The 26,409-nt window shown below is 44.5% G+C and overlaps 1 protein-coding gene across 2 annotated transcripts in view; it reads right to left on the bottom strand.

The window, feature by feature from the left end:
* The window catches only part of LOC124996806 (WD repeat-containing protein 70), a 40,860-nt gene that overhangs the window by 6,864 nt on the left and 7,587 nt on the right, over positions 1–26,409 (bottom strand). For both annotated transcript variants that reach the window (XM_047570126.1, XM_047570127.1), the window contains exons 9-14: positions 25,796–25,872; positions 16,049–16,223; positions 7,607–7,706; positions 7,081–7,165; positions 6,851–6,989; positions 95–195 (exon numbers count right to left, since the gene is read on the bottom strand). In XM_047570126.1, coding sequence (XP_047426082.1) covers positions 95–195; positions 6,851–6,989; positions 7,081–7,165; positions 7,607–7,706; positions 16,049–16,223; positions 25,796–25,872 — 677 coding nt within the window. The remainder of the gene's footprint in view (positions 1–94; positions 196–6,850; positions 6,990–7,080; positions 7,166–7,606; positions 7,707–16,048; positions 16,224–25,795; positions 25,873–26,409) is intronic.

Genomic DNA, 26,409 nt, shown 5'->3' with positions numbered 1-26,409 from the left:
TGATTCCTTTTTAATAATTTTTGGTCCAAAATCAGACTCCAAAAGTAAAAGATAAAAAAAAAACACAAGATGTCTATCACTAAACCAAACGTACCTGTGGCTTTTCACAGGGTCGTAGTACACCTTAGCCAGGCCGTTTCCAGTCCCCACCATTATCTGGTTAAGTTTCGGGTGCCACAAGCAGCGGACGGCACTCTGAAATACAAGCAAACACACACAGACAACAACGACACAATTAACCCACAAAAAAAAAGAAAATAAGGTGGTAAATGTGTGGTGGCCGTACTTTAAAAACAGCAGCCCACAGCACGTATTGTGGGTTGTATCTACGAGAGCTAACAAAAAGATAGCGACCGTGTTTTATTGTCCCGAGTATTGTGAGTGTGTGACCCAGGATGGCTGTGGTACAGTGGGTATCAGTCCCAGTGTGCTCTGCTGCTCCAGTTGACTATATTTGGTTGTTGGGATGAGGGCTGGATCCCTCAGTCTGTGTGTGACAGATGGCCCGGTGCCAAACAGGCAAATGTGACCACATTTATCCAGAGGTGTGGGTTTGCGGAAGAGGGAGAGAAACACACGCGCAGTTGTCGGACAGTGATGAAGACCCTCTGTTCATCTTGAGGGATGTGAGATATATAGTCGAGAGCTGAAGCCCCCTAGCAGCAGCGAGCGCGGGGCTGTGCGGCCTTCTGTGGCGAATTCATTGTTGGCGCATATCGATGCATATGCATGCGGTTTGTGTAGGTCACGGAGTCGCACGGAATATTTATAAAGAGTGAGCATTTGGCCTTTATGTGGAACAGAGGAGGCGATCTGACGGGGTGTAGGACGGTGGTGGAGGATGGGGGGTGGGTAGGACTGGGACTGGGACGTCCAGATTCTGTGACAGTAAAAGCTGCTTAACGCCCAGCTGTTCAGCTTCCCACCAGGATACCAGAGGAAGGAGTCTCAATCACACACACACACACACACAATAATGAACGCGCACAAGAGGACAGGCGCGTACGCAGACGAGTATTTACACATGCACGTGGAAAGAGAAAGGCATGCGTGGCTAGATTAATATTAGTATAATATCGTAACTATCGAGCGCATTCAACCAAATAAGGCGTCGAGTTCACCCCGTTCAACCGAACTCCATGATGAATCGAATTTCTCGATACAGTTCCAACATTTTCACCCAAGCATGCGAGATTATTGCGAAAATCATTCACAATCTGCTAAATCGTACTCGCACCTCATTCATATCTGCGCTACGAGGCCAGCGGCTCAGCCGTGTTTAGCTCGCGGGACAGATGAGGGTTAATCTGCCCACATGAGCCAGCTGTAATTGATAGAGAGATCTGGAAAATGCTTTAAACAGGATGTTCTGAACATGAGCCTCGCATATTCCTTACATGTATTTAGTAGACAGATGATGAGACGAATAAAAAAAAAAGGTACAATTAGACGTGTTACATGATTTAAACGTCGAAAATCAGCCGCGTTTGTCCTTTGGAAAACGGGACACGTAACATGTATCGACACGTATGTGTAACGACGGTGGATGCGCTTCAGTGAAAACATGTAATTAGTTTGTCAGCTTGCTAAAACAACATGACGGGGAACGTAGGGATGAAAGCCGACTGCATTCCAATTTACAGGAGCTGTCACGGCGTACAGGTTAGCGACGCGCATGCAACGGCCCCGATTCAGTCGGCAAAACCAAAATAACAGTGACAACACAGCCCGATAATTGCCGCGCAGTGGAGCACAGACAACCCCCTCTTCAGACCCAAACAAATCGCTCTGTGTACAGTAGAATAATCCTGAAACAGAACGCAGCTTAAAACGGCCCCCGACCGGTGAGGCCCAACTCCAACTGCATCCGCCGAGAAGTCCGCAGCCAAGCACAGCTCTGTCCAGTCCAAAAGTAAGACAGCTTTCCAGATATTCAGAGTAGCGTGTTTATACTCCAGGAACCCCTGTTTACACTTCGCGTCCACAAAATTACATCACATCATGGAGGAGGAAACTTTAGTCTGTCAGTAGCAGCCTTCTATGTCCCATCAGATTAAAACACCAGAGGCTGACTAGGGATAAATAAGACAACAGCCCCTTTCCCAATATGTCCGCTGATTGTGAAATAAACTCATGCGCCGCTAATGAGACCCAACAGTCAGCTGTGTTTCTTGCTCAGCTGCTGGTGAGTGGATCCAAATGTGCGCGGCTCCTGACAGACCGAGCTGCGCGGTCAACCGAAAGGCAGCACGAGAAAAGGAGAACACTGCGTTCGGCGCTACACACCGACTGGGCCGCCGTCCAAGGAGCCTGTAATTAGCAGGAGCTACCTTACTGGAACAACTTGCTTTCACATCTTGAAAGATTTACTGGCTAAGGTGCGTAAGAGAGAACAGAATTAAGGCCACCTTTCTACCTTTTACCCCTTGGCTGCTCTTTGGCGAAAGACCCACCTGCGAGAGCGGCGCGGGGAGCAGCTCATTGTTTAAGAGCCGTCAAGCAAGGCACGCCAGCTAACCGCGGCAACGTTGATTTCTTTCAAGGTTTCATGTGATACTTGGAAACCAACACTTGGTAACGGCACTCTGTGGCTACTTTATAGCTCCAACACAAATGGTGATGTCCATTACGCCAATACGTAGAGCTAAGTGGGACATGCCGACATATCGCGGCGTACAAGCGCTTGTCTGTCTTTTTTCCGACGCAAACTTAAAGACTCTGCAGGTGCCGGTAGCTAGTATGGCAGCGTGATTTTCCATAGCGTTTGGAAGTTGTAAACTGTTTGAATTTGCACGTACAGACCTATAAAACTAACCACCGCAGATTTACATTAATGTCTCAGCGGGTGTAAGCAACTTTTTGCCGATAAATAATACAGCTGCACTTCCTATTCCTATATCGGCGGAAGCCTCCAACTCTCCTAATTAATCGCAGAATATGCACCGATCACGCATAAGATTATGACCACTGACAGGAGACGTGAATAACATCGACCATCTTGTGGCAAATCGGTGTTCTTCTGGGAAACGTTTGGACCTGGCGTTCATTCATGTGGATGTTACTTAGACATGTACCACCCACCTAGACCAGACCAGGCACCCCCACCCCATAGCAATGACGCTCCTTGATGGATGCGGCCATTAGGAACAACCCAAAAAAAAACAAACAAACAAAAAAAACATGAAAAACAGCACAAGCCGTTGACCTGGCCTCCAACTTCACTAGATCCCAAACCAGTCAACCCCAACCCATAGCAATGAAGTCCTTGATGGATGCAGCCATTAGGAACAACCCAAAAAAACAAACAAACAAACAAAAAAAAAAACATGAAAAACAGCACAAGCTGTTAACCTGGCCTCCAACTTCACTGGATCCCAAACAACATCCTAAAAAAGGCCCATGTCACAACTGTTTTGAAGGCACAAGGAAGACCAATACAATATTGGGAAGGTGGTCATAATATTATGCCTGATTGGTGAAGTAAACAACACCTTTCTTCATTAGGTCTATACATGAATCTAAACTTTAATGATGAATAGTATCATTAGATGATCATCAGATAATAGCAAAAGTTTGAAATGGTTTCTTCATTCATTGAATTTGATTGCTGCAATCCATCAAATCCAATTCTAAAATAAGTAAAATAATTTCTTTTTAATTTTATTTTATACATATCAGCAGTGAAGAGATCAGGATAGATCTACCAAGCGCAGGTGCTCCATATAGAAAGCGCATGACAGCTCTGGCTCTCCATAGGCACCTATTTGACATCCCGCCAAACGTTGGTGAAGTTCTCTGGTGAGCAAGATCTCACCTGGTTCCTGCCCCTTCTGATGGACTAAGATAAGGTTAAACGTGTCTGAAGTATTTACCAAACAGGCCTGAAACTGTCTGGGCTCCCAGGCACACCCCAGAATCCAGGTCTGGGGTTATGTAGACTGTTTAGTTAGAAATGATTGGTGGCCCTTCCTTTCACTCGGCTGCCTGGTACGCCACTTTATAAAGACTGCACTTAAATTCTTGAGCCATCCGAGAGGCAGACGGCTGATGTAAACACAGTAAATAGCACATTCATCAGGTTCACCGAGTGCACGTCAACCAGAAATGACTGACCTGCCGCACACGGCTGAATTTTTTTAGAAAAACCTAAATTATTTTAGAAAATGAGGCAATTGTGCAATTTGATAAAGGTGATCCGTAATGAGATTGCTATCTAGTTGGTCAGTGGTGGAGCTGGAAACGGAGGAAGAATTTAATAAAAACATGAACGTCTAGAAAAATGGAATAGACTGGGAATACTAACACCTGACTCTCATAACTCAATCCCATAACTGCGCTTCATAAACTTCTCTAAACCGCTCCATTCCTAGTTAGCCGCAGCCATCCAAGTGTTCACCCGAAGCAACATGTTGACAAACAAACCATAGCTTTTTACTGACATACAAGGAAATAAATGAAGCAATTTGACAGCAAGAAAACACACAAAAATGTGAATGGCTTTAGAGGAATATTTCCATTCCTTTTGGTGGGAAAAAAAGCACAATTAAAGCACTTTAATCGTTACCTTGTAAATTTTGAGAGGTTAGTACAATTAGCACAAATAAAACCATTTCCATGGCGACTGGTGGCCTGGACCGTTCCTTAGGCTGCGTATTATTCGTGGCACCGGGCAGGATTTTGCGGGTAATCTGCTGGTGAACAGCCAGGAAGAGGTTTTTCTGTCCTTCTAGTGAAAATGAGCTCGGGCTTTCTGAGTTTTCTCACAATGGCAGATGGCGGAGCAAGTGAAAGGCCAATGGAAAAATTACTTCCAAATGTTTACCCTCTTCAGTAAAGAAAAGACAAACGTCCACAGAGTGATGTAAGAGAGGAGGGATGTTAAGTCCTAAACAGACTCTTTGACCCAAGTGTCTGAGGTCTTTTCTTTGATGCAGCCTCGAGTGAAAGTTGGGGCAAATATTAAAGCCGCGTATTTGTAAAATGTTATGATGTGTCTGTCAGGAGCGCGAGTTAACTGCTTGTTTTTTTAACTACGGGAGCCGACGATGTGCGCGATATTAATCAGTATTACCACCTACTGTCTTTGAGTGACACTATTATCACCAAACACTCAAAAGTTGAGAGCACTTCGATGGAGCGCAGTGTTTAGTTCTGTCAGGTTCACAGACTGTCGTCTTCTAACTACCACCAGGCAGGAGCTCACGCTGGAGAGGAGGGGACAAGTACAGAAGCAAGATCACAGACACGGAGAAAAATGTGGTTTCGATTTGGACTTGAATAAACAATGGCGGCGCACATAAGGCCAAGGCGGATTAATGTCTCAGCGAAGGCATTTCTTTGTGGTATGTACATCAAAATATTGGCAATCGGGTGACGCCTTTAGGTTACATTTGATGTTAAAGCTATTCTCAGAAGTAGCTAATAGAGAGTTCAGCGTATTCTTCTTATCACACCAAGCTAGCGTCGGCTAATGTTTTGATATTAAATTGAGATTCACAAATAGAGATTTTTATGTAATATCACACAACGGCTGCAGCCTAAACTCTGACTCCGTCTTTCCCTCAGTTAGTCCAACTGCGCAGTGGGCTGTGCACTTAGCGCTGCCGCCGTGCCAAGGTTTGCAAGATATCAGCAGCTGGCTGGCAGGGGTCAGAGGAAGGATAGACACACACACAAACCGATCTTTTGTCTCCTGCCCCCACTCTCGAAAATGTTAATTCAGTGGTCTATGTGAAAGTGTCGTGCCTTAGCCGGGGAGACCGAGCCGGGAGACATTAGCCTCCGTCAGACCTCAATTGTTATGACTACAGATAGACACTGTTAAATCAGTCGAAAAAAGGCTTCGAGAAGGGGAGACGGATGAGGGGGAGGGGAAGTAGGTTAAAGAAAAAAAAAAGTGTTTCTACTGTAGACTGCCACTCCGTTCAACACCTATGGCTGGTTGCCCTCTGTAAACGGATTTCTGAGAACTGCTAATGTGTTGTCTGTACCGCGTGTGAATGGAAAATGCTGATTGCACGCGTCGATAATTTAATTTAAAATAAAACGCGAATGCATTTACATGCGTAAGCGTCAATAGCTGTCAACAGTTTGTGGGAATAATCTGACGTACGGCAGGGTCACATTACTCCACTTTCTCCCAGCATGCCTCCAACCGTTTTTTTTTTTTTTTTTTTTAAATTCTCCTGCCTTCCTCCATAACTCTTGTCGTCGGCTTAGAGTTTTTTCCCCCGCAAATAAAACTACCGTCAATTTTTCATCTCGGGCGAAGATGGAGAAAATATGTATTCTGCCATGCTACAAGCCTGAGAGACAGAGGGAGGGTGATTTAAATGGGAAAATATTTAGTCGTTGCCAGATGATAAATGATAAATTTATTAATTCAAATGCCATATTAGGATTTAGAAGAATTTTTATTATTATAGTGTAACCCAGTTTCTGTGGCGTGCACATACAGAGCTGTATGGATAGAAATCGAAAATAAACAATATAATAACATTTTAATGCGTGGGCTTAAACACGTGTTAAACGGGATGTTAAATAATTCCCGAAATCACGCTGACGAAACCTTTAAATGACGCTTCAACTACTGTGTTTTCGAGGAGTTACAGCCAAATAAAGCCCTTTTAAGGCTGGAGATTTGTTTGAGCCCAAACCACTTACAGAACAGAAGAAATGACAGGCACACTGGTTTCATTATGTGTCATTGTGGACTCCTTATGTTTTTTTTCCCCACTGTTCTGAGTTTATGATCATTTCCTTTGTTCGTAACCAGCGCATCATATCAGCCAGCTGAAAAACATCTCCTAATGAGGGCGGCCGTGGCTGCGAGGATCCAGGCCGAACTTACTGCGTTGGTGACTTCGATTTCGTAGACCTTCTGAAAGGAAACTCGGTCAAAGAAAACCAGCTTCCCGTTGCCCTCGTCTCTCTTCACTGACGTCCCCGTTACGAGGAGCTTGTCGTCTGGGCTGAAACAGCAGTCGGTCCTAATTGGAAAAATGACACGCAACATCGGTTCGTAATCCACGCATAATAGCAGAGAATAGCAAACAAGTGTTGCCAGTTGAAGAGTCTCACATGGAAAAGTAGTTGACCAGCCCGGTGGCTACGTTCACGGGCTTCCTGAAGTTGCGTATGTCCCACATCTTTAGAGTGTCGTCACCTGGAAAAGAAAAGTTGGCCGGTTGCAGGTTAACTGTAAACGCTGGGATTTATTTTTCAAAATGTCGGCGCGGAGACCTTTCCCAAGGTTATTTACTTCACTGTAAAGAAGCGTCTTCTCCCGGCTGCTAGGCATTAAGAGTTATTTTTCATTTACTTTACAGAATTATGTTGAGTCAAGTACTCTCACAAAGAGTTATTCCTGTTTATCTTTGTTTTGGAAACCTCTTCACTGGAACATATACCATGCAGAATGTTTTGTTAGTGGTCCCTGTTTATTTGCACACTTAAGAGAGGAGCTACTTCTCTCCTAAAAAAACCACGGCTTTGGAATCGGCATTCGAGCGCGGGACATAAAAAGCGGTTGCTCTATGGCGGGTCGCTGACGACTGTAACTTAAACATGTGCTAGCTGCACGGCTCGGCTAAGGTCTTCTTCTTACCTCCACGCGAAGCGAGAGTCGTGCCGTCGTAGGAAAAGGCGAGGCAAGAGGTGTCCGATCCCGGAGTGTGAGCTTGCCGACAGTGGAACTTTGTGTGAACCTAGAGGGAAAAGAGAAAACAAGGCGTCGATGACACATGTGTATACAGCGTCTGGTCGGGTTTTATTGTATAGCAGTGAAGTGGTTTCAGGCTCAGACTTGGTTACAAAACAAAAAAAAAAGTGACCTAAAAAGACCAAAAGGCCAAGCGCAGGGGTTATGATAGGAGGAATACACACGGCTGCGTATTTTACACGTGAAAAGAAAAGCTGCATATCAGCAAAATTCAAAATGTACCCGCTTTTCATATTTATTGCAAAAACACTTCAGTGAACAGAATGTGACGTCCTTAACGCTCTGCTTTAATAGTAGGTGTTTCAGCGCCTGTGGAAACAAAAAGACCTTTTCATTCTGCGCGTCTTCAAAACAACACGCGGTTTTCATTTGCACCTTTAACACGGGACTATATATTTAATTATGAAGCTAAACTAGGCTAGAACTTATGAAATAGCAATACTTAACACGCTGCACTCACCACACTCTACAGGCCACAGACATTTACCTTGGCGAGCCTTTGGGTTTCTGCTTGACAGATGGTATTCTGATGTTTCTACCTGAAATTATATTATAATATTCCGACTGTGCACGGTGGACCAGCCGGTAATGAAAAACAGGCCCCGCCGCTAACTGCAGCCTTGTGCTAACACTGCCCTTTAGATTCATTGGTATTATTAGCCGTCTTTAAACAACGGTTATGTCAGAAGTGTCAGCCAGCTTCAATTGTTTCAAAGTTAAACATCAAAATATGGACAATCTGGCTTCACAGCAGCATGTGCCAGACTACACAGCAGACAGTAAGTAGCTGAACGGAGCGGAGTTTCTATCTTATGTTCCCGTTTCTTGACAAATCTGAGAAAATCTTGGGTGATATGAATCCACAGTAGTTTCATGAGGCCAACTGAAGCTAAGGAAATAATGCAAGATTTTCAACTACATGTGGTATTTTGATTTGATTTATTTAATCAATTGATCAATTTTTCAAAACTCTCACACGTCAGGATGTTTCTTTTTTTTTTATCATGTGTGAAGGTAAATTAAACAGTTTTTGATTTTTGAGCGGTTTCTTCACACACTATGAGAACACGCTCTTACTCAACTTGACTATGATAATCACCATGCAAATATTATTATTTGAGACTACATGTTAAAGACAGATAATGGGATTTAAACAGCTAATCAGAATATTCCTAATAAATCCCATTCAGCCTTCTCCAGCCTCTCATCTAAACAGCTGCTTCAAAGGTGCTCTGCCGTGCGGTTTACTTCCTGAGTGTTGCTGAGTAAGTCATCAGTACCACACAACTTTCCCGCTCTGTCCAGCTGTATAACAGGCGACCTTTTTGTAACAATTAAGCAACACTGACCAATTCATTTCTGTTGTGGATCATCAAAGTCAAAGTATTGCAGAGAGAGTCATGTCTCCAGATCCAGATTAGAAATAATCTAAAACTGTGTTTGTAACTGTGATTGTTTGCCTCCACCAACCAATCAAGTTGCAGTTTAATTATGTCTGTCCAGATTAATAACACATACTGCATGTAGCGCAGACTCTGAAGTAATTTAACAAACGTGTTTTCTGCAGAACATTCCGTTCGCAGCGAAGTTGACCTTTTGGATAGATCGTCACTTGATAATTCTGACAAAATCTCACACAAAAAGCCAAAGATTTGTTTTGTAAGGGGATCACGATCTTGGCTTTTAAACACCAAATTCTAATCAGTTCTCGCTTGAATCAAAGCGGCGGACACTTGTGCCAAATTGCAATAAAATACCCCGAGGCGTTCCTGAGATACTGATGGAGGTTAGAGCAACTGTGACCTGTGACCTCCGACTGGTGAAGTGTAATCAGATTGAGCCGAAGCGGACGGTCGTGGCAAATTTGAGGAAACTCCCTCAAGGTGTTGCTGACATTTCGGCAGTAGTTGACTAACGGGCCACGACGCAATTTGTGAGGTCAAATTGACCCTTGGCTAACAAATTGAGGTTAATCTAAAGAAATAAAAACAAGGCGTTACCAAGATCTTGTGTTGAGAAAGAACAAGTCTGATAGAAAACAAATAGCATCTAAATACAGGTGTAAAATCTAGGTTTAAAGCAATTTTAGAGATTTTTTTTCCCTCTACATTATACAAATAGAGCTACAACTTACATAGATTTGATGTATAATGGATGAACAAAGAGAAGCAAAAATATTTATATAGAAAATGTTGGTAATTTCCACACGAACGATTGTTTTAATACTAATAGCAGCTCCTTGTTGCCGTGCCTTCTCTCTGCTTCCTCCCACCTTCACTTCCCAGAGTTTTAACCTGGGCCAAGTGCGTTCAGATTACAGGGATCGATCGGCAGACGCCGGTGAGGCAACAGTCTGGGATGTAGGCTCGCTAACACTCAAACAAACATAACCTCGGTTTACACAGCCACATTTTCATTAATCCTAAACGGAATGCAAATAAATCAGTGAAAAGAGAATTGCAGCAATACAGGCTTCTGACCAAAAAAAAGGTGGATAAGGAATTTTAAGCGAGCACACGGCGTGGAAGACAGATAAGATTGAGAAATGTAGAGGAAAGCTGGCATAAATTGCAGGAGAGAGTGGAGCCCGAGGTGAATGAGTGATGTGCCCTCAAGATAACAGAAGGAAACGAGGCCATACTTCACATCCAAAGTAAGTGGAGGGAAGTTATTAACCTGCACGAGACAGATAACGCCGTTACCTTGGACTGTAGATAACACGGATTACACTTTTCCAGGCCTTGGCCGTTTAATCTCTGTAGTCTTCTCGGGGATAATTTTCTCCATCCCATCATCATTTCACACCTAGATTACCCCTGACTAACTTCCATTTTTCTCATTTGTTATCTTTGGATGTCGGCCTGCTCTCTTTGTTTGCTGCGCGAAAACGGACTAGGTTGAAAATTAAAAGTTAAGAGGTCAATTTAAGGCAGAAATTACATTTCATAATCTTACGGCAGACTTTCTTAGGCATAAAAAAGCAGCCGTCAACGTGGCAATGTGTAGTACTGGGGGGCGCCGTTTCTACCACGACGACAGGGGATAATCAGCCACAACATTAAAACCAATGAGAGGAGATGTAAAGGACGCTGACCATCTTGTGACAATTCGGTGTTGTGCTGGGAAACGTTTGGATTTTTGGCATTCCTGTGGATGTTATTTATGCGCCACCTACATAAACCAGACCTCCGAATTCCCTAGATCCCAAACTGTGGTCATGACGCTACATCTGAGTAAATAACGAACTATTTTCCTGCAATCTTATGACGTTGCTCAGCGGCACACCACATCAATGGCAGTTGCGCGCGCACTCGCGACTGCATCGAAGGAGATTAATAGCGTGTCTGAAAGGTGCCAAGTCAGAAAGTGAGAATATACGACACCAAGCGTGTAAACATTACACCATAAATATAATGCAAGGAGAAGGCGATTACATCTGCTGTGCACGGCTCCCAGAGAGGACGGTGCAGATGTGTGTTTTCTATCTCTTTAATCAACCTGTTCCTTGACCTCAACATGCACGTTTATTTCCACAAAGTTGTCTTCAGGACAAACAAAATCTAACTAATAAGAATAGTTATGAGGTCTTCATTTAGAGCCATGATGAAAGTTGTTTTTTTTCTCTTCTTTTTATCTGGTGTTTGTCTGATGTTTACTGAAATTAACACCAGCTGCTCTCAGCACATGTTGTGCTTTAATTCCCCTTTGCATTGTTTCGTTATGTTACACAGTCTTCAGTGTCTGTTTTCTATATCCTTTTGTATATTCAAAAATCACCGCCTCATCCTACCAGACCAAGAACCGGAGAGAGTAAAAGACCACCACTCTCCATCCCTGGAGTAAATTACGAGTAGAAAAACTGCAATGCAAGTATACACAGTGTCACTAAAAGGTAGTTATGTAGAAATACAGTGCATGTGGAAATACAAGGCAGTAATAGGGAACGATAAAAATAGGAAACGTAGCATCTTTATGGTTGTTATTCTAGACACCTACTGCAAACATACACCCACTCCAGCTATTTCTAGATCATACGCTGTTGTTGGGAAAGCTTGAGTGTTTATTAACCATCTTGGTGTTGGCTGGCGTTGGTAGATGCCACGGTGTTCGCTTCCTGTGTTAATCTTTACAACCGGCGCGTGAAACCGGATTCTTATAGACCGTTTGGATCTTCTCTCACGCCTTGTGACATCCTCTGCGAGCTTCTGCCTTCTTTCCGGCCGACAGGCATCAAAGTAAATTATCGAGATTTAATTCGGTGAAACGGCGGGAGTGTATTTTTCAAAACAGCAGCTACCGCTTGTAAGAAATTGTTCCATACATACACGCATATGTACACGCCCACGCTGCCCTAATCCACATCCTCACACACACACACTCGCCAGCAGGAGCTGATAAATAGCTGACGGAACACAGCATTGGGTTTCATCCTCGGCAGAATATGATAACAATCTACCACAGCGTCAACTGTTCCAAATCACGCTGTCCCGAGTATGATTATACAAACGCTGCAAGGCGCTACATCTCCACGTTTTCCATACTTTTGAAGCAGCACCTACACGATTTGATGCACTCAGTTTCGCTCTGACCTCTGTTACTGTACGAGGATCGAGTGGCCAAACCACAGTCCTGAACAGCTGCTCTGATCTTTCATGGAAATCAACAAGTGGGGATGGCGAGCTGGTTTCTGTTACGAGGGCCGCGCCGCAGAGGGGGTCCGGATAATCCAGAAGTGCGGTATATTAAAATGACTGTATTCCTACACCCTAAAACCTGTGCGCGGGAGGACCGCTCTTCGCGTGTCGCTTCCGAGTCCATGTTTGAGGTTAAAACAGGTTGAGGAATGGGCACGACAGCGAGCGCTGTGGTATTCCCTTTCCAAAATAAACATCTGATTCGAGTCGCTTAGTGACCTCAGCTGTAGGAATGGTTTAAGGAACTGTGTGGCAACGGAACAAACAATGGGCTGGTCACAATGGAGGAACTGTGATACGCTGTTTGTACAGTAGATAGCAAAGCCGAGTAGATTTCGCTTCCACAAGGACAAGAACATGACAGGGATTGGGTGACTATTCTCATTTCTTATCACATCCTACACCATTTCACACATTTTTGGACGTTTTTCTTTCTGGGATATGACTTACTTAAAAATGTAGGACGTCTCTGAATAGATTTCTCTCTCATGAATACCTGCCTTTTCGATCACCCGAGATGAAAGCAGGAATCACAAAATTAAGACAGGACTCCGTTCCAGCTCTTTATTTTAATGCGTGGCAGGTGTTTTTATCAGCACCTGGCTGCCCGGGACAGGAAATCTCTTATTTTTCATTTGATTGATCACTATGACAAAACCACACTGTGCAGACAACATGACGTCGAATGACAACACTCTCCACTGTCTAGTTTGGCGAAAACCGCCTCTTTCGGGGTCCCGCTTTGAAGTCTGGGAAAACGCGCGAGTTCACCGCTGACATCACGGCATTCCTCTGATCTCTGCCGTAATGTTTTGGAACGAAGGCCTGCACCCCCCGAACGCACCAAGCATCTCCGAGCGCACATAACCTGGCAACCATTTAAATGCGGTCTTGCAATTCTGGCACCGACCCCTCTGGTCAAAAGGATGAACATGCAATCACTCTCTGTGTTAGTCCACGGAAAGAGACCTACTTGACTCCCATCGCGGGATCAATCAACTCGTGTCAGGGTTCAAGAACAAGATGTGTCATCCTCAATAGCTTCTCTTCGGGCTGAGCTATAGATCAAGGTCGCGCACGCGATTGATCGTGATTGATCTGCCCGCATATTCTGGCCATGAGTAATGGTGGCAGCGCAACAGGAGATAGGCCTCATTTGTGTGGGAGAGGGAGCAGCAATAAAAGCATCGGGAGGTCAACTCCTTTTTAGGCTTGTGGCTGAATTTCGAGTCAGCAGCACAGGTTGCTGATTAGGGCAGAGGGCACCAACTAAATTCTTCAGCCATTCAGACAGGACAGGCTCCAGTGGTCAGGAAACAGACATGACTATTGTAAGCTGCTATGGACGCAGGGTAAATATTTAGCTTGGAGAAGGAGGGGTAATAAATTTTGAAAGCTTTAACCCAATCGCGAGAAGCATGCTGCTATGAACAGCCAGTGGGTGGGATGATGGGCGACTAGGAAAAGAGGTGGCACTCTGCACAACCTGGGTTCACGGAGCCACATTTACAAAAAGGAAAGCGCTAGCGGGGAAAACAAATCCTGAAAACTATGCCGCACTCGTACGTGAGTCCAGTCATTATGAAGTGACTGTCGGAGTAATTATCGTGCAGCCTACTTCCCATTTGACTAATCTGGATAAGCCTCTGCGTCCAATCAAGCTGTTCCAACTCACTAACCATAGTTCAACAGTTACTATCTCTTCTCTCACACGAAGCAAGCGAAGCGTTCAACTTTGTCTACATATGGAGGTCGGACAGATGAAAGGACACGAAGTGGAACAAAACAACTGGAGCAGAAATGTGCTGAAAACATGCCTTGTAATTTGCGAGTTTATTAATGAGATTGACTCTGATCCATGACTATTAAAAACTAAATTATCTAGACGCTGGGTTTCATAGAAAGCAGTGAATTTAGCAATGTGTGTGTGCAGCCCTGCAGCAGTTTTATGTTACATCTTAAAATGTGTGTTGAGTTCAGTAAGAGGTGAGTAACTACAAAGTATTTCTCACAACGTGGACAGAGCAATTAGTGTTTCTTTTTTTAAATGAGCTTGTCTAAATGCAAAACTGGAATGATGCCTGAGGTTTGCCTTCTTTGAAACTATTGAATTAGGATCGCTGTGGGTCCATTAAACCTCCTCTTCGACAGAACGCTCTAGGTCTTTCCATCAGTTCCGTGAGGCTCGTATGTGACTCAGAAAGAGAGCAATAAACTGTCAAATCTGCTTTGTGGCTGATATTTTTTTTTTCTCTCTCCCTCCCTGAAATGGACTACACATGTGTCATTGTTACAGCCGTCACAAAGGAAGAAACGAAGCTCCGAACAGACAGTCGAGCACAGAGTAGACAGCGAAAAAAACATTTGAGTTACCCAGAAGACATGCTCGATAAAAGATGGAGGAGATGCATTCTCCAGCCCTGAGTGGAAGTCATTTTTTATCCACGCTGATGATTTGTCAAATAACTCGAGTGAAAACAGCCGAATAAGTGAGTGCAATGCTGGAAGCCAAGATCAACTTATTACCTCAACAATGTGAATCTTGAAGAAAGGAATGCACACTTTGATCACTTAATTGTCTAATTAACTAACAGTGGAAAATGTACTGGGGGAAATTGCGATTGGGCCTCCCAGCAAACTTTTATTTTACTCAACTCAATCTCAGTTAATTCGGTTACATAAGCAGTTATTTTGAGCCCTGAGTGAGGCTGGCTCTAGGAACACTTGGTCCATCATCTTGGCCTAGAATTGAGTATATATTACACAGATTAGCACAAAAATTGAGAATGTCTCCTAATGACTTTTACTCTACATTTAGGGTGTAATGTTGAGTAATGTTGTACGTTGTTATTTATGGTTTTAGATGTTGTAATTCACTATGGCCTGTGGCATTATTGACTTAACACAGTTTTTAAAATGTAGAGCTAAAATCTGCTGGATTCCAGGTAAAAGTCTGACCCCAGCTTGATACGACTATTATTATTATCATTGCAATAGAAAATTAGTTAAGAGTCGCTGCTATCAATATGCCAATTACCTGAAATGGGCAGAATAAATTCAGATGTTGTCCAGACTTTTGCCTGTAGATCCTGGTTTAGCTTCGCTAACCACAAGCTCCTCTTTACCTCTGATAACTTTGGGCATTGTTCTCCCTGATTTGTAATAACTTCTATACAATTCTAAATGCTTTTCATGGGCTGCCCAATTGGTACAACCAAAAACACGGCAATAATTCAACAGTTTCCACAATCTACTTCGGTCCATGTGCTTTGTTTACCTTGCTGGGTGCCTCCAACATGGCGACTTCCGGATTTATGACGCGCTGCTGATGCCCCATGAAAACCCTCTATATTCATGTTCATTCATAATTTATCCTCCCAAGATAAATGATTAGTACTCGGGTGTTCTTTATATTTTGTTGTCCTCCAGTGTCAGTTTGGACGAATGCATTTTAAAGCTAGCTATTTTGCATTCTTCACCATTGGCAGTTTGTTGACCTCTGATCTCTCTGGACTTTGACCGGGTGACCCGAGTCTCATGACTCTGCAGCCAAAGCCATAACAAAACAGACGTCCTATGTTTACAACCCACGGCACGCTGCAGTGGTTGTGGTATGTGTGTTTGAAAAACTCACGCTGAGGTTTCTGTCCCAGATCTGGATGGTACCGTCTTGGCAGCCCGCTGCAATGAGCTTTCCGTCACGACTGTAGGTGCAGCACGTGGGGGTGACCTTCTTCCCCTGGGAGGAGCGAGGCTTGAACACGGACTTGTGCTTCTTCTCAGAGTTCACATCCCATGTGCGCACGGTGCTGCGGGGAAGACAGAACATTTAATTTATCCTCATCCACCTGTCCAGTTCAAAACATATTTGATGACCCAGAAGCATAATAAATCACAATTATAGAGATGCAGCGCCCCCTGGTCATTGTCGTGAACGTGAGGTCAGGCGGCTCTGTGTTGCAGGGTGAGGGGTTTTGCAAACAGCAGAACTGTAGATCAGTCTGACAGGTATGTCTGAAGGTTCCATGAAATCCTGATTCTCTTTCCTACATCTGCTGAACACATTACACAACCTGGAGCACCGAGAAGGAGGGCGGGTTAAATGCAGACTTTTCAAAGTGTAAAATGAGAGATTCTCTTCCAATATGTCATAAAACGTAGGACCAGCATGAACCTTCCTTATGGGTACAGGTTTCACTTAACACAAACTTAAGTGTGAGTTCAATCAGTCATAACATGAAAAAGAAAAAGTTGTGTATTAGTCATTAATTGCAGAGTGCAATTATTCAGGTTCAATTAATAGTTAAAATAAGGGTCGAATGAATCAACTCAAATCCCGCTAAACTAGCAAAGTGTCTCTACATACTCGGAATCTGATTAAAACAAGGTGGGACATTTCACCTTCGACCCTTCCGCCAGGATTTCCTGTCAAGAGGATGTCAGGCGATGTTGGGCACAGCTTTTTCCTGACCTTTCCCGGGTCTAAACCTAAACAGCTTGTTCAGATCTGTGGCTACATGTTACAGCTTTTGTCCAACGTGCTCTTCATCCTTTCAGAGTCGTTTGCCAAAGCTCCAGAAAATCTAAACAGTTGTGGTGAGGTAAAACAGATGAAAAGATGCAGAAACTGATACAGGAAGAAAAATGACGGCCCCACTCATGTGCCTGCCGCCATCAACACCCCACCAACATGCACGCATTTATCTGTCGAGAAGACACGGCGACAACAACGCGTTTGGCCAAATTCTCACGCGAACTCAGCAAAACCCGTGGCAGACGGAGCACCTCCGAACGCGTCTGCGACCCAGTGCTTGCTTTTGTGAGCATCTTGACCTCCGGGTCATAGGGTCAGCAGAGGAGTGTAAACACACAGGCAGGTCTGCTGCTGCTACTAACAGCCAGGAAAGGATTCCTCCATGGCCGGCTACAAAGTCACTAACACACACACAACTGTGTTTGGATAAGTCTAACAATGTGATACAAGTGCCAGCTGAAGACATATGGTTTAAGTGAGAACCAGGAAGGGTCAAATAAAACTCCGTTTGATGCATAGTTGCGTTTGAATCGACGTAACCCAAAGTGGTTCATAAAACCGAAGGGCAGAAGCCGCAAATAGAAAAGCATGTTATTTGACTACCTTTCACGCCGCACAGCGAGTGTTTGCACGAGCGCGTGCGCACGTGCGCGCGTGGGGGAGCGAGAGTGATCGCCGCGGACCCCGATGACAAATAGGTCCACCTGCCGCCTCACGCAGACGTCTCTATTTTGTTTACAGAAGACTGCAGGCGTCTGTCAGGCCAATAAAGACAACATAACCTTTCGCGTAGCACACAAAACCTGGAATGCTATTTATCGTAAGGGCTCTTTCCAAAACATGGCTGCTGCTGGCTGTCACGGTGGTAGAGCAGAGGTTGGAGCCCACCAGTGTTGAATCGACCACAAGCGCCGGGCCCAAGACTGCACACCCTCACCTGTCAGGCAGAAGACTCAGAGCAGAGGGAGGGGGGAATCTGCCCGATTCGATGCGCGGAGCTCAGTTTGTTTAAGCGTAATAACTTTCTATCCCCCATTAGAGTAATAACTCAAAAGAAGGTTTACAGTCATAAAAACTGGACTTCAGCTTCACTGCACTCTTAAACTTTACAACCGGTGAGTCCGAGGAGGTGGTTGTTTTTGGAAAGGAGAAGCAATGATGTCAAAACATCCACGTTGAGAATAACGATAATAAAAAAAAAAAGAATGAGCGGTAAAGCTTCGCAGTTTCCTTTTTTCTTAAAACCCTGTTTTCCCTTCAATCAGCAGCCCCTTTTCCTGAACAAACGCTTCAGGGACAGAGGGGTGAATGTAATAAAATGAGACCCATACAGCCTCAGTCATGCGTGTGCACTTTACGAGGTAGCGCCGTCGTTCACACAACAACTGAGGAGTGACAACTCCCCCCGGGGCCCCAGATTTTATCTGTCCGTCAGGTTGCAGGTCTGGCGGGGGGTGAAGGTTGCTAGGATCGCTTACCCAGATGACGCGATAAGGAAAAGAGACGGGGAGGAAGGCGCGCGTCATGTGTACGGTTGTTTAGCGGTCGGGCTCCGGGGATGGCTGTTTCCTGACGGCCGGGTCGACCGGCTAACTGGGGCTCTGTTATGAGATAGGAGGATTAGGGCGGGAGATGCTCCGCAGCTGAAGGCGATAAAGTGGGGGGAAATAACAGAGGGATTTGGGAGGAGGCACACACAGGCACACAATAGCACTCAAGCAGGAAAGCCGAAGAAGAAACACCATGGCCTCATGGCGCACATGGACTGAGGGTACAGTGAGAGATCACTGACACTGATCACTGACAGGCCTAAAGAGATCAATCTAACAACTATTTAGCAGGGCAGGTGAGACCACACACTAAAGGTAAAACAAATGTCTGGAAAATGCTCGGCTTCTCGGAGATAGAAGCTTTACAGATTTAATCAAGCAACGGCGTTGCGATGATAAGATGCTGTCACACCTGTAAAGATGTGGCCTGGTATTTAGCTGAATAACAAAATAAACAAATACTTTATTTACAATTCAGAACCTAAAGAACTACATGTTACTGTCAGGCAGAAATTCAGCCATGACTGTAAGCTGAAGAAGAAGGATGGTGCACTCCTTAAAGGTATGGTATGCACATTGTTGGGCAGGATATGGAACGCTTGCGTTGTAAGGTGAGAAACAGTTGAAGATGTGCTGGACTGTGGATGAACCTGATGCGCCTAAAGGTGTAAATCGCCCCAACATGCTCACGCGCACTTTGTAGTGTCTATCCTCACTCATCATCCGTGTTCTGTCACGCAGATCACAAAGTAATGTCCTATTTCTCCAAAAAAAAAAGAAAAAAAAAGAAAGAGTAACCCTAAACTATTGCTGAGAGCACTAAAAAAAACAACGACCTGCTTACTTGGCAAGATCGGTGTGCTAGAAATGATCAATTAGGACGTGCAGGAAACAAATGTGGAAAGAGAAGCGAGACAGAAATACTGAGTCACACAAAAAAAAGAAAAAAGCCCAGATGCCGAGCACTCCCATCGCTGCAAATGTCATCGATCGCCACGATTTATCCGCGCAGAGAGCCGCAAATCTGCCCGTGCGACTCGTTTCGGGGGGTTGCTCCCCAGTGATAATTCCTCAATACAACACGTATAAAACTATGTGTTTGGTTGAAGCGCAAGACAAATAATTTGTTCCTCCGCAGTAAACAGAGTCGCCATGTTATCCTCCGGGTCTCCGTGCACACGGCTGCACGTCCAAGTCCAGCTGCAGCCCTGACAGCCGGCCAGCACGGAGGGAATCCCTGGCATTCGAGCCTCCTGGAAACATTCCTCCGATTGTGTGTATTTGTGCGTACACATGCTCGAGTGTGCCTCCGAGGCTCAACAGAAGTAACATGTGGGCCCAATTAAAAAGTCGCCGTTTGTCCTGTCCTCCGCTACACTGGCTGAAATTTCAGTCACAAAAAAAAAAAGGAAAAAAAAAAAGGGAGCATAACATGAATTTCCCATCATTCTCTCGGGCGTCGTAAAAGTGCAAGAAAAACCAAGAATCAGCAGCATCTTGTCCTTAAAGCCACCAACGCAGCTCTTTCCACAATGTTAGTCGTTGTTTGTTGAGTATTTTAAGCAGCTTGTTAACTTTTAGCAAAAAAAATAAAAAATAGCGGGTTAGTGTTAAGATCTTGTTTTGTGTTTGAGAAAATACTGCAGCTCTCAAAATAACACCAGCGGCGTAAAAGTGGGTCTAGTAGTAGTTGGATTTCCAAGTTCAGCCCCGCCAAAGTGATATCTCCACGGGGAATAGACCCACACATACTGCTCGCTTTCTGAGAAATAAATCTGAGGATTCGAACAGTTGTTCCATCTTTCAGCAAAGACTTGGTTGAAGTAGATCAGTACTTAACCCTTTATAGGGAACTCATTGAAATATGTATATGGTAAACTAATTTACCATATATGGTTCCTTGTCCTTCGGTGGTAAACCAATGTAAGCATGTATTTAGACCGATTCAGGCACTTTTCAATGTACACATTATCATATTAGACAACCTCAAACTTCCCACTGGTCCCAGCAACTCAGATGAATCTCTATAAGTCCAGTTACTTTTTTTTTTTTTTTTAAATAGGCCTTTTGAATACACAACACTAGGACACTTCTTCTCGGTAGCTAATAAAGCAGTTCTGCTCAGTCTTCATGCAGAGGACCTTGCTGACCTGAGAATGTTTCCTTGATCTTCTCTGATTGGAAAACCACACACATCTCAACTTCAATGAGCGGCACAGGGCTGCAATTTAAAATGTTTAAAACGTGTGCTCAAGTTACCATATATATGGTCCCTTGGCCCATAAAGGGTTAACGGGAATTGGGTCGTCTTTGGGTGAACCACGAATACTGTTGGAAAACATTGCGGCGCTTTAAAATTGCACAATGTGAAATGTTGACACATCCACACCAGCAGAAACAGGCCGACTTGTGTCGCACAGTCGTACCGAAAGCGCCATTCAACCCTCGCTTTCCAAGAACAATCGCTACCACCCCGCTGCTGCATTATCACGCGGCTTCATCGGCGCTTCCTTCTCATCCACTTCCTGGCAGCCCTCATGAATGAGACTTCACACACAACTGAGCCTCGGCCTTTAATTAAGGAGCTGGGCGGTCCAGTGATCATTCTTAATAACCTATTCAAATCGACGCGACAAAGGCCTTCCAACTGGACGGAAAGACCTGGAAAAGCCTACACGTTGGTCTAACGCTGAAGCTGACGTGACCAGCGGCAGACGCCCGCTGCTACGATCGGCCGACCGCTGGTCCATTGACTGAAACCTGCGGAGTCCACGCTCATTGAAAGGACGGCACTGAAGAGGATGTGGCGGCATACATCGTGAGGTGGCGAGGCAGAGAAAGGAAGGAAAATTCTTTGATGGCCCGTCCAAAATAACTGGAGCGTTAATAATGTGTGTGGGCTGAATGGGCTGGTTGTCCATATGGTTTCAGTGCATTATGTACAGCGTTATCACAGCTCCGTCTCACGCCTCTACGGCAGCTGCAGAATGCATTAATGCAGATACACTTCTAACAATGGCAGCTTTTAGTTGGCTTTTTTTTTTTAAACTGAAGTTTGTGTTTTGGTTAAAGCAGACTGTGGGATATAGGATGTACAGTGTCCTATATAGCGGTTACAAATGCCAAATAATGCAAATTTGGGGAAATGGAAGTTAACTATAGACTCACAACGAATCAATCAAACCCTCCTGAACACAGACAACACATCATCATCTCTAATGACTTTAGACTTCTATTAAATGAGCTGGAATTATCACCATAACATCTGTTTCTTCAGACACCTCTGAGGCAGTTACATGCCATATTCATGTATTCCATTTGATGCAGCATCCAGAAACACTGGCGCATAAATAAATATTTTACAAAAAAAAGCTTTCCGGTTTGATGAGTAAGACGTACAACAAAACGGTCACTTAAAAGCCAGTTTTGTCTCACTTAACTCACAGCCAGAGGAAATGTATCGGTAAGCACAGGCTATCTCATGTTACACTTGAATTTAAATGCTGAAATTTGAAAATAACTAGTTAGCAAGTATTGAAGCGGTGGCATCTGTTACTGCAGTTTTGCACCTGTTTATACTCACTCTTACTCTATACTCACTTTTAACCTGGAGCTACGAGAACGGATGTTTGACTGAAGACGTGTCAGGATCGAGGCTTAGTTGGTTCACAGAGAAAGTGAAATACGGCACTTTATCACCTAGATACCTCCACGTTTGGCACAACACACTGCCAGCAAGATGAAATGAAAGCTCAATCTGGTAAAATTTAGCGAGTGTTAAACTGACAACCTCCTGCACCTGTGAACGAATTGCAGGCGGTCCCTGCCTCTCTTTCCTCACTTTGTCACCGACTCTTTCCATCTCTGGGACTCCGCTCGCCGTTGCCGCTGTGAACCTTCCTCACATGCAGCTGCTCTGCCTGCGAATGGCTCCCCGAGCGCTCCTCTCCGCTGTTCTCCCGCGAGCTGGCCAGGGGCAACACCCAGCGCTAACGTGCCAGGGGAGGATTTCCAGAGCCTCAATGAGAGCAAAATAAACCAACCTCCACATCTGGGAGAGCAGCAACACTGGTAAACACTGGGCTGCGGCCCCGGCCACAAAGCCAGGCCCTTGTTTCCACTTAATGATGATGGCCCTGGGTTTCTGCACTGCTGCCTGCCACACTCACTTAGACTCATCACTGCGTCGCACCTCCGTCACACGTGTTCAATCACAAATATCCTCGAACACCTACAGGGCAAAGAGTTAAAACCCTTGCAGCCGATTGCGTTTTTTTTTACGAACGCAAAGGAGCGCTAAAACGCCGCTGTCAGATATTACACACATGTGCATGTGACATCTTATCGTTTCCTGTGGTTGATCTGGTCCACTTCGCTGCATCTAAATAGAGGACTGCATTTAGATACAAACAGTATAAATGTGCCATGTGTCGATGCGCAACTACAAGGCTGGGCCACACATGTCAAAGGCGAAGCCTGGACCGGAGGACTCCCTGCTGGTGACAGAACGTTCGCGGGAGACGATGGCGCCGGCTGTTGTGGCACGCCGGCTCTCTGTCTCTGCTCCACTCCTGTTTTTTTTTTTGTTTTTTTTTTTTTTTAAATTGTTTGTTGTGTGCGTAGTGGTGTCTTTGCTTTGTGACTAATACCCAATCCCTGTTGGTGCATGAACTCCAGGCGCTTTTTGACATCCAAAGAGAAAGAGAAAGTTCCCGCATGTTGCAAACGGAGAGGGGACCGCTCGCCTCCCTCCGCATCTGTCCTCGGTGCCGGGGGAGCTGCTCCGCGGGGAGCCGGCCGACCTACCTCAAAGACCGATCCGCTCGCGGTAAATGCTCAGGTATGCGTGTAAAGCTCAGTGCCTGGCTCAAGGATAAAAGTTATCGCTGGCAGCAGCGTCTCGCTCCTGTATACCCGGCGTTTTTTGGAGCCCGATCAGCTGTTGCTGCAGCAGAAGGGGCGGGGCTCGAGAGTCGGAGTAAAACCTGACGACCTGCGTTGGCTGAACTGTGCCGCTTTTCCTGCGGACGAGGATCGGAGGGTCCGAACGGCTCTCTCGAATGGCAGATCATTCTCGAACAAAACATTTGTTCTTCGGGACTTTTATGACGCTCACCAGCTGGATGTCACGCTTTCAACAGAGACTCTCAGCTTTACGCAATTTATAATCCATGTGAGATTTTAGTGGCTGTGATCTATCGCCCTCCAAAGTATAATGAACATTTTATTTCTGAATCTGCTGAGCTTTTAACTGGGTGTATCGTCCAATATGACAGGGTTTTAATGGTGGGTGGCTTTAATATTCATTTATGCTGTCAGCATAAGCCCCTGGTTAAGAACTTTTTAAACAGAACGGACTCTTAGTTTTACACAATATGTGTCTGGACCAACACATCATTATGGTTATACTGTGGACCTTGTTTTTGGCTATGGGCTGCCTGTTTTAGTATCTGAATTATGTTCTCTAACAATTTTAGACCACTCATTGATTTTATTTGGCATTTTAATTCCTAACTTACTGACCTCAGGGAGGGGAAAAAAAAGGACATACAGGTAATCTAGACAACTTAGCTCAAGTGCTTTGCAGGATTTTACCTTAAGACTGCCTGATGTGGCTGATCTGTACGTTAGTCAGGACTTTTCAGTGGATCACTTGACCGAAGAATTTAATCTTCTGCTCAACAGCCTGCTGGATTCAGTGGCTCCAGCAAAGATTAGGAGACGCTACAATAAGAATCCTACCCCTTGGCTGAATGAAGAAGTTTTAGGCCTTAGAAAAAACCGTAGGAGATTTGAACGTCAGTGGCACAAATCCACACTGGAAGTATTCTATCAGTCCTGGTAAGATAGTCGGGCCACTCATCAGTCTGCCATGTGAGCTGCAAAGAGGTCTTATTACTCTCATTTAATTGGGAATAATAGGCAAAACTCTAAACTGCTGTTTGACACTGTGTCTACACTCACAAAGAGTGATCAGGTGGTCAGCTGCTCCCCACACATGATTTTCTATTGTTTCCTAATGACAGGGTTGAGGACAACAAGTTAAAAACTCTGCAGTCTCCACAGTTAAGGCAGCGCGCTCAACAACTTGCTCCTTGGATCCTCTCCTATCATGGGTCATTACGTTCCTTATATTTTACCTATTTTGAATGTGTCACTGTCCACTGGGGTTTCCCCTGCCTGTTTCAAACCCGCTGTAGTAAAAGCCCTATTAAAGAAGCCTGGATTGAATGGTGACTCACTGTCAAACTACAGACCCGTCTCAAACCTTTCCTTTTTGTCAAAGGTGTTTGAAAACTAGAAGTCATGAAATCATATGATAAAATAATCTGCACTACTTTTCAAGACACTCGAGCATTTGAAATGATGACACACTACACACATTCATTGTGTAAGATATGACCTAAATAGCAGTGTTATGGTACACAGCAATACTACTGTATGTGAGATATCACTGCATACTCTTCAGTTTCATACGGCCTTCCCATCTCCGCGTCTGAGCAATGGAGCCCATGTGGAAGGGCAAAATGCAGTTCATTGAGTGGCCACTTGAGGCTGGCAGCAAAAGAGAGCAAATCCCCATAGACGCCCATGTTAAACATCCCAACTTTACAGCAAAATTATCATCTGCCTCGTACAAAAACAACCTTTTGGTCAAAATAGTTTATTTCACTATTGATGAAAATGTGTTTGTTTTTCATTAAGGTTTAAAATTCTGCATAATTAACGATGTTCCTGCTTTAAACAGGTAGCGGAGAGTTGGGTGGACAGATCTTAACATCCGTCACGACCCCATGTCCATATTTGGAGTGTATGAGTGTGGGCGGAGTAAAGCACATCCAACATGGCGACCGTGAGCTCTGACTTCATTTGTTCATAGTATATACAGTCAATTCTTCCCACATATTTATTACTGTTGCTAAACCTTTATTGTGTAGGTTAACATACTGTATTGTAGCATTAAAAAAAGCAGGTGGAAGTGATGGCTTCTCTCTGGCAAATTGATTGTTTTGGTTCAACAAAGATGGAACATATTTAGGAAAGGTTAACTGAGGAGGTCAGAGATCAATACAAGAACAGAACACAGGGACTTTGAATCACCAATGTTGAAAGTGACATAGGAAGTAGAGACAAAAATGAACCCAACTAGTAAAATAAGACACAGTGCAGACTAGCGCTTGGATGGCCTTTTACAGAGCGAGACAGACTGACGTGCATAGGTTATACCGTCTATGTGGCCATTGTGATCTAAGAGCCTTAACTCACAACGTATTTACAATATTTACTGAAAACTTACCCGTCATTGGAGCAGGTCATGAACTCTTCTTTAATCTTGGGATGCCAGCAGCCACTATTTAACATAGCCGTGTGTCCCTGAAAAGAGCATAAAACAATTAACATTAACAAACTTTTAGTAAAAATTAAACTGCTGCAGACCAGAAACTGTCACTCTGAGGTGATGCATACACCCTGAATACACCCTGAAATCATGATCACGTTGTTTAACACAGATTCAGATTACAACATTCAGGTTTGCCATTTGCTGATCTGACATTTAGTGACAAGTCATAGCCAGCTGGTGGGAAAAAAGTAAGTCTTGCACCAAATAATGCCAAATAAGTCCTCATCTGCAGCATGCACCTATTATTTATGTGTTATCTGCATGCACCGTGGAGGGCCATCCCTCCAGGAGAGAACTCTTAATTTTATCATACTATTAACACTATTAACTTTTGGCCTTCCTCAGCACGGGCCTTCCTTCACAACCGAGCCAGCGAACTCTGAGGACGTGCAGCAGGCTGCGGCACAGCTTCAAACGCTAAACTCCTTGCAGAGTAACTTTGAGCTATTTCCTCTGCTGGAGTAGTCCTGTAGAGAATTACTCATAACAAATGGCTTCAAAGTGGGATA

Source organism: Mugil cephalus, chromosome 19, assembly GCF_022458985.1.
Source record: "Mugil cephalus isolate CIBA_MC_2020 chromosome 19, CIBA_Mcephalus_1.1, whole genome shotgun sequence".
Lineage (NCBI taxonomy): Eukaryota > Metazoa > Chordata > Actinopteri > Mugiliformes > Mugilidae > Mugil > Mugil cephalus.
The sequence above is the reverse complement of the archived record's forward strand: the minus strand, read 5'-3'. Positions and strand labels throughout refer to the sequence as shown.